This window comes from Schistocerca gregaria, chromosome 3 (genome assembly GCF_023897955.1).
Source record: "Schistocerca gregaria isolate iqSchGreg1 chromosome 3, iqSchGreg1.2, whole genome shotgun sequence".
Lineage (NCBI taxonomy): Eukaryota > Metazoa > Arthropoda > Insecta > Orthoptera > Acrididae > Schistocerca > Schistocerca gregaria.
In genome coordinates, this window is record NC_064922.1 from 432868214 (window position 1) to 432877712 (window position 9499).

The 9499-nt window shown below is 43.2% G+C and overlaps 1 protein-coding gene across 1 annotated transcript in view; it reads right to left on the reverse strand.

Annotated features, from left to right (window-relative positions):
• Positions 1–9201, reverse strand: part of LOC126355407 (solute carrier family 22 member 13-like) — an 88312-nt gene extending 79111 nt beyond the window's left edge. Inside the window, exon 1 of the mRNA XM_050005711.1 lies at positions 9003–9201. Within this exon, the coding sequence (XP_049861668.1) occupies positions 9003–9199 (197 nt within the window). The 5' untranslated portion in view covers positions 9200–9201. The remainder of the gene's footprint in view (positions 1–9002) is intronic.
• Between the last annotated feature and the right edge of the window lie 298 nt (positions 9202–9499).

Genomic DNA, 9499 nt, shown 5'->3' on the forward strand with positions numbered 1-9499 from the left:
ACATCTATGGTCATCAGTCCCCTAGATCTTGGAACTACTTAAACCTAACTAACCTAAGGACATCATACACATCCATGCCCGAGGCAGGATTCGAACCTGCGACCGTAGCAGTCGCGCGATTTCGGACTGAGCGCCTAGAACCGCTAGACCACCGCGGCCGGCGGTCGAGTCTCAGTCTGGCACAACTTATCATATGTTACTAGTATTCGCAGCTTTCCAATGCATTTCATAATTTAAGACGCCAACCACCGTCGGCAGTGTCCGTTCCTTCTGACATGCATGCCTGTTCGAAGGAACATAGTATACAGCCACTGTTAAATACAGACACTCCCTTACTGTAAAAAAAAAGGCTGTATTTGAAAATGTTTCACAGATATGATCAGATCGCAGCTTGACTACGCCATTGTTAGACAAAGGTCTGGTGACCAAATATTGGACTTCAAGTATTTAAGACACGGGTGAATACATGTAGCCTTGTGGAAATGTCGCTATCTGACAATAAACTATACCCACTCATACTCCGGCCGGCAGAAGTGGCCGTGTGGTTCTAGGCGCTGCAGTCTGGAACCGCGAGACCGCTACGGTCGCAGGTTCGAATCCTGCCTCGGGCATGGATGTGTGTGATGTAGTTAGGTTAGTTACGTTTAACTAGTTCTAAGTTCTAGGCTACTAATGACCTCAGACGTTGAGTCCCATAGTGCTCAGAACCATTTGAACCATTATTTGAACCACTCCTACTCCCCATTTACCAGGTAATAACTGCCGAAGATACTGATGATTCTAACATTACGCTAGCAAAGCCGTCTGAAGAATATGACAAGGGGGTTTAAAATTGTGGAATTATGGCCAATATTTTTCTGTCATGAATATATATTTTCAGCAAAACACAAAAATAACTGGCAAATACACAGTGAGTTTTCTAGGGCAGGTGAATCCGAAATTCGAGGCGTAAGGATTGAACAGAAAGGAAAAAAAAAACATCAGATACCGTACCAACATAGTATGACAGTGAGATAACAGAAACATTAGAATTCCGTATTCTAGGGAACTTCCACCTTACGGGATGTGACTTTCGCCTATTCCCACATTTCAACAACCATGTAGTGGAAATCGTTTTCAATAAAGTGAAGAGAGTCTGGCAATTGTTGATGGGTACTCTGTTTTTCCTCAAAACTGGCGCTGCAGGGACGGTACCTACTCAGGAAACATGTTACCCACATTACAGTCATTTAAAATAACTCCAAATGATATCATTTTCGAGCCGAAAGTAACTATCGACGAATCACTGAAAAATTTTCAGTGTTTCCTTAAAGACACTGAATTGATATGAGCAACAGAGAATATCATATTGCTTAGATTCCTGCGTGTATATTGTTGTATAAATGTGAGAATTAGTTAGGGTACTATGAAATAAAGACGTAAAATCATGATACTGAGTGCGCTTTTCTAGTTGCCCACTATAAATCTAAATTAATTACGGGATACCTGAGCTTGCAGGACATCAGACGAAAACCGCGACGAGTAACACCTGGTAGGAATCATTCTGCCCTTCATTTACTTTCTTTGAAAGGTTTGTCATTTGCCTGTCATCAATAGAGCAACAAACTAAGTAACTGACTGCACGTTACTTGAAAAAAATTTAGGACTTATATATAAGGTTATCGATGGCTCAAAATGGTTCAAATGGCTCTGAGCACTATGGGACTTAACGTCTGAAGTCATCAGTTCCCTATAACTTAGAAGTACTTAAACCTAACTAACCTAAGGACATCATACACATCCATTCCCGAGGTAGGATTCGAACCTGCGACCGTAGTAGTCGCGGGCTTCCGGACTGAAGCGCCTAGAACCGCTCGGCCACCGCGGCCGGCTAAGGTCATTGATGAATTACTGCTTCCAGTGACTTTAGTGATGGTAAAGTCTTCAATGTTCTTGGGCCGTGTCGTACTACTTCCATACAATCGACGATTCGACCCTTCCTTTGGGGTCTTCTTTAGTATCTTGTGGTATCCGTACTCGTCTGAACACTGTCAAAGACCAGCGTCACGTCCTATTATAGAGCGGGGCTTCCCCGTGTTTAAGCTTAAACAGTGGGATTACTGGGTGAAATTGCAGTGGCTACCATTGGTAGGCCTTCTTCCTTGCACAGTAAGTGAAGTTCCCCACGCTAATGCGAAAGAAGTGGATTTATTTGCTGAAATTCTTATGGCTAGCATTGTTGGGCCACCGTCATAGTTTAGGGAAGGATCTTTCCAGCAATTATGCCCTAGAAGGGCTACTGATAAGAATTCTTTCTATTGCTATTGGTGAATCACCGTCAGCGGACAGAAGCGAAACGCGCAGAGTAAACGAGGCAGAATGTTAATCAACAACATTATTGTCCACGGAGGTGGCTTCCTGGACTATTGAAGTTACATTCGTCCTTACAATCTAGAACTGCTTCTCTGAATTTTCGTTTATAAATGTTTCTTTAGCCACGTTGCTGAAATCAGTGTCAAGTGCACAGTTCTCGTGATGTTCCGCCACAGCATATTTCACACATATTTTCTACTTCGTGTGATGTCCGTTTTCCTTAATACGTTCTTCAGTCCTTCCTGTTTCGGCTGTATACACATGGAAGCTGCCACACGCCATTTCGTAGACGCCAGTAGTGTGGAATTAATCAGTTGCAACCGTTTTGTGTTCGAAATGGTCTTCTACTTCGTTCTTCCTGAAGAAAGGGGTGTGTATATCATTCTTCCATATAATTCTATTAATGCGGTCAGTGACATGAGAAACAAACGGTAGCTAAACTGAATGAGAAGACGGTTCCTCGTCATCCCTATTAGCATAATTAATATTTTGTTCAAACGCCCTCTCTATGGACCAATTATGTATGGTCTATCCATGATAGATGACGAATCACGTCCTTTGACACTAATAGTGAATAAGACCAACTAGCCAACTTACTTTTTAGCAAGTCATTTATCTGGAAAACTGACACCTCTAACAGGAAAAAAATTCTTCTACTCTTTTTTTTAGAAGTTGTACGAATAGTGAAGATATCCGCAAGTATCATTCTTGTAAGCTTCGATGTGAAATCTTTACTTACTAACACTCCAGAATTAGATATAATGGAGACCATAAGCTCGAAAGTTGCACCACATGTTTATGAAATTGTTAAATTTGGCATTCGATTGAGCTATTTTAAAAATATAGGAAAATTTTACGAACAATCTGACGGTGTTCCTATGAGCTCACACTTGTCACCGGTAGCAGCTGAAAATTTCATGTAATATTTCGATCAACAGGCATTAAGTAATGCTCCGTTAAACAACGACAATACCCTGCGATAGGAGTTAAATTTCTTAAAGAAGGCAGTTCAGGCCAATGGCTATGATGGACTGTCCCTAAACTGGGCTTTGAAATATTACACTATTGGCCATTACAATTGCTACACCAAGAATGAAGATGATAAACGAGTATTCATTGGACAAATATATTATACTACAACTGAGATGTGATTACATTTTCACGCGATTTAAGTGCATAGATCTTGAGAAACCATTGCCCAAAACAACCACCTCTGGCCATAATAACGGCCTTGATACGCCTGGGCATTGAGTCAAACAGAGCTTGGATGGCGTGTAAAGGTACATCTGCCCATGCAGCTTCAACACAATACCACAATTCATCAAGAGTAGGGACTGCCGTATTGTGACGAGCCAGTTGCTCGGCCACCATTGACCAGACGTTTTCAATTGGTGAGATATCTGGAGAATGTGGTGGCCAGGGCAGCAGTGGAACATTTTCTGTATCCAGAAAAGCCCGTACAGGACCTGCAAGATGCGGTTGTGTATTATCCTGCTGAAATGTAGGGTTTCGCAGGGATCGAATGAAGGGTAGAGCCACTGGTCGTAACACATCTGAAATGTAACACCCACTGTTCAAAGTGCCGTCAATGCGAACAAGAGGTGACCGAGACGTGTAACCAATGGCACCTCACACCATCATGCCGGATGATACACCAGTATGGCGATGACGAATACACGCTTCCAATGTGCGTTCACCGCGATGTCGCCAAACACAGATGCCACCATCATGATGCTGAAACAGAAACTGGATTCATCAGAAAAAATTGGATTCCCATTCGTGCACCCACGTTCGTCGTTAAGTACACCATCGCAGGCGCTCCTGTCTGTGATGCAACATCAAGGGTAACCGCAGCCATGGTCTCCGAGCTGATTGTCCATGCTGCTGCAAACGTCGCCGAACTGTTCGTGCAGATGGTTGTTGTCTTGCAAAGGTCCCCATATGTTGACTCAGGGATCTGTTTCAGCCATGCGGATAAAATACCTGTCATCTCGACTGCTAGTGATACGAGGCCGTTGGAATCCAGCACGGCGTTCCATATTACCCTCCTGAACCCACCGATTCCATATTCTGCTAAGAGTCATTGGATCTCGACCAACTCGAGCAGCAATGTCGCGATACTATAAACCGCAAAGGCTAAAATCCGACCTTTTATCAAAATCGGAAACGTGATGGTATGTATTTCTCCTCCTTACACAAGGCATCACAACAACGTTTCACCAGGCAACGCCGTTCAACTGCTGTTTGTGTATGAGAAATAGGTTCGAAACTTTCCTCATGTCAGCACGTTGTCGGTGTCGCCACCGGCGCCAACCTTGTGTGAATGCTCTGAAATGCTAATCATTTGCATATCACAGCATCTTCTTCCTGTCGGTTAAATTTCGCGTGTGTAGCACGTCATCTTCGTGGTGTAGCAATTTTAATGGCCAGTAGTGTAATAGGCTGCCGGAAAACAATTTAGTACCCTTGGAAAGACGACATCGATTTCGATCCGATGATGGCCTATGCCATCTGGAGATAGTAGATGTACTGATTATGATTTCCACGTCATCCGACAACAGATAGTCTAGGGACATACCTACGAGAACGCCATCTGTGTCTAAACTTTATAGGGAATGCTCACAGCCAGAAGGTTCCGTGTGGTCCAGACTAGTGAAGCAAGCAGGAAACCACGCCACGGAGACGCACTTGTACTTCCTACAGCCAGCTGAACGAGTTTGAAAGCCGTCAAACTGTGGCCTTCCGAGTGGCGGGATAGATCCTTCGAAGAACTGCCACACAGTTTGGACGTTCTGCGTCAATTGCGTAACGATGCTGGTATCAGTGATCATGTGAACATTCTCACACCTGTAGACGAGGTTCTGGATGACCGTATAGCACAAACGCCCGCCGGGATCATCGTATTGCAAGGGCAGCAGTGGCAGATTGTACAACTACCACAGCACGGATAAGAGGGCTTGTGAGTCGAGACATTTGAACACGAACTGTTTGAACCGGTTACTAGCAGTTGGACTACGGTCACGCACACCTCTAGCCCGTCTACCACTCACACTACAGCATCGATGTTTATGGCTCGACTGCTGCCATTAGACGATCACTTGTAAGATGGAATGGCACACTTTGATCTTCAGTGAAGAAGGCAGATTTTGCCTGCTCGCAAGTGGTGGTGTTTGCGTGTACGACGTAGACCAGAGGAACGCTATCTAATGTAATGCGTTCCCCACCGCAGGCCTCATGGTCTGGGATGTGATAAGCTAGAAAACTCTTTCACCACTGGTGTTATCGGAGGGGACACGAACGAGCTCTCGGTGCCTGCAGAATGCTGTTAGACCTGTTCTTTTGCCATTCTTGCAACAAGGAAGTTATGTGTTGTTCCAGCAGAATAATGCCTGCCCTCACACTTCCCGTGAAAGTCAATGTACTCTGCATGACGTGCACCAACGTCCCTGGCTAGTACCATCTCTGGAGTTGTCTTCAATCGAGCACGTGTGGGTTGTGATGGCACTGGAGGAGACTAGTGAGATGAGTCAGTTAACAACTTTTACAGTACTACGTGAACAGGTTGTGAGGTGTCAGACAAATCCAACACCTTCCATGAAAACCCTGACATGATAGAAAATCCGTCAATATGTCACATAGCTCCGAATAAATCCTGACATTATATTAACCAAAGTGATACGATCAATGAGTGTCAAATTGAATACCACAGACTAACACAAGAACGCCCAAATTCATGTCATACCTTCCCACCGTGAAACAGACGCATTTCCGAGGGGAGAAACGAGAACAGAAGCCGAGAGCAGAGCCTTGTAGGCTAGAAGGCCCTACGATAAGAGCGGGACAATGCGACACCCACATCGCCGGCCGACTGCCGGGAGGTCCATCCCCAGGCCCATGTTAAAAGATAGAGCCCTCCAGAAGAACAGTATAGATCTTACGATAACACTAAAAGGACCACACCAGGTGAAATTTTTAGTGTGAGACTATACGCGTCTCTGTTACGTAGCAACCATTAAAAACATTGCACCACCATGAAAAGTATAACGTTTCTCATTGGATAGACAGAAGTTTTTCAGGTGGAGCTTGAGGTTAACATTGAGACCCTGACTGATCAGTTGAAAACACAGCCAGATATCTTTTTCCAAATTCGGTAAACAGTAGTAAGGATAAGTTCATGAGAGTTGCTAGCTAGCAAGACAGCGAGGTGTGTGGCGCTGCGCCTCCCACCGCCCCTGACGCTGCCTAGCCACCGACAAGGTAATGAACACACACAATGCCGCATAACAGAGCATAAAGCTTCACTCAGAACTGCAAAAGTCTCATCTGTTACACCCCCTTTTTATCTAATACTAGTGTCGATCGTCAATTAAACTTTGTGGTATTAACATTTGCTACTTGAAGTTAAAATCTGAAACGGGATGATTTTTCTGTTATATAATTATTACGAAGTCATATCAGCCACTGTTATTTATGACAAGTTAAATAAGTAATTAAAGATAATTGAAGGTCACTGTAGACCATTTTAATAGTTTTCTCTTTTATGAAACTTAATTTAAGCCTAGATTATAGACGTGATACGGCATAGGTCATCCTTCTATTCATTACAGAACTTGGAAACCCATTCAGGGAATATTCCTTCACATTTTTGTTGAACGCAGTTGGTTTTTATCATCCTATATTAAAATATTTCCTTTTATTAATAGTACAATTTATAAACAATTGTGAGTAGAATAAAAATTCCAATGGTAAACTTAACTGCTTTTACGACGTTATTTTACCAGCTAACTAAAAATACGAAAGCCTTGAACGCCTCCCACTAATTTTAATTAGTATTAACAGTTTTCACAGGGAGTGCAGTGGAGTTGATGCTGAAATCATTAAGTATTTGATTATATCATTGCTAGTCTCACTGAACTCTTCTGAACTCTACATGTCATGTGTGGTTTGGCGTCTCATTACCAGCAACAGGTCCCAGGATCAAACTAGTCAATTCCCTAAACAACACGCTCAGAGCGTCGTTGCGCGCAGATGGTAGGGAGACACGACTTAGAACAAACAGACACCACGTAGAATGTTAGAAGGATGAGCAGGCGTGGGGTAACGTATCCCAGGACAGTTTTCGCCCTCTGTAGGATCGATTGGATGCCAGGGTCAGTACCTGCATAGCCACTCGTGAAGGCTACACCATATACTAGTATGGGTGTTTCAGCATGGCTTGATATCTGATATCTCTCACCCGTTTGAGATAGTGATCTGTAAATGCAATCATATCATGTACTTCATATTCACTATTGAAACAATAAAGTTTGAGTGAATTGGAAACCTCTAAATGGGTGCACTAAAATTTTTTCGGCGGTCCATCATGCTAAAAGGAAAGAGTTATTTATCTGTTGAGTTACAGTTTGTTTCTCGGGTCACTGATCGCATAAGCAGAATTCTTATAGAGACCTCTTTCTTCAGTAAAAACAAAACAGAAGGCTTTTTCCGGTCATTAAACTGATGCACCAGATTACCTCCACATTGCGGGAGTCTATAAAATGATGTGTGGCTGCTGCAAGTTGTGTACAGGCGGAAGGTATATGATTGTTAAAGAATATGTTAAGGAACACAAACGTCATACGCCGCTGAAATAAATGTGAAACCTGCAGCAGCGGAAATCACGATAACTGTGGCGTTCACACTGTTTTTAATAACGTACATGTGGTGGCGGAGGAAACCAAAGGTTATAGAAGAAAATACCGAGAAAGCGTATTAAATTTCTAAATGCTTCAAGCGGCTCTAAGCACTATGGGACTTAACATCTGAGGTCATCAGTCCCCTAGACTTAGAACTACTTAAACCTAACTAACCTAAGGACATCACGCAAATCCGTGACCGAGGCAGGATTTGAACCTGCGACCGTAGCAGCAGCGCGGTTCCAGACTCAAGCGCCTAGAACCGCTCAGTCACAGCAGCCGGCTGCTACAGGTTGCAGGCTCAGTGGATCCCCATCATCAAGAAACTGAATACGCTGCTGCGTTGTGCGAGAAATACAAACAACGTCCAGGATGCCATCTCTGAGGACAATAATATTGTTTGGTAAACAGTACCCCTCTCTTGCTCTGTCCGTTTCACTTCTGTCCAATAACGGTGGCCCCCCAGTAGTAACATGAAGAATTTTAACCTATAATTCTCCTCTGGCATAAGTGTGGGAAAAATCCATTTACATCCAATGACAATGTTACACCAAAATCAGTCACAATTATTCTAGTCAGTAACCCTACTTCGTAAGTATTAGCTCTTCAATACTTCGCTTACTAGCCAATGAAGATGGCCCACTAACAACAGCAACAGGTATTTTAAAATATAATCCCAATTTCCGGCATAAGCGAGGGAAAACTCTTGCTGTGTAAGAGATCACGACACTGGTCTCTTACAGTCTTCAATCAATCGCGAATACAAGATCCGGAATCAGAGAGGTAGAAACGTCGACTGTATAGAAGATATACAATGGAACCTAATAACCCAGAAGTTTTTACCTTCAGTGACGACGACCACCAAAGTCTGCACACTTACAATGACTTGACTGTTTCATCTTACATAAACGGAGAACAGTTATCATTGTTATTCAAATTTGTTAGCAAATTTTAATCTTTCTGTGAGGTACTCACCTGTCACCAATGTAAAAGAGAATAACTCCGATGGTGGTGGAAACGAAGAGGCTCACGGAATACACAGTATTTGGGTACAGTTCCTTATCGCACACCCAGTCCTCCTGGGAAGCGGCGGTCAGGGACAGCCACGTGGTGTCGTACTCCCAGCCATACAAGCAGGGTGTAGTTTCGTTCTCTTCCCCTTGGGTCTTCATCAGGCATCTACTGTACTCCCCGTCTTGTCTGTGGAAGTTAATAGATTTTAAAAGGACCTCTGATACAAGGGTATGCTTATTTGTAGATAACACATGTTGAGTAGCCTATTGTCCAGTGCGACAACCGACTCCAAACGATCAACCATTGTTCTATTTATAATGTCAGAAAAGACGCCATACTATGAAAAAAACAGACTGATAACAGCTCAAAGAAATAGAACTGTCCAAAAATAGTTCTTCTCAATGTATGACGAATAAAAGTATATCATTTTTTATACCGATCTCAGGGAAAAAACAAAA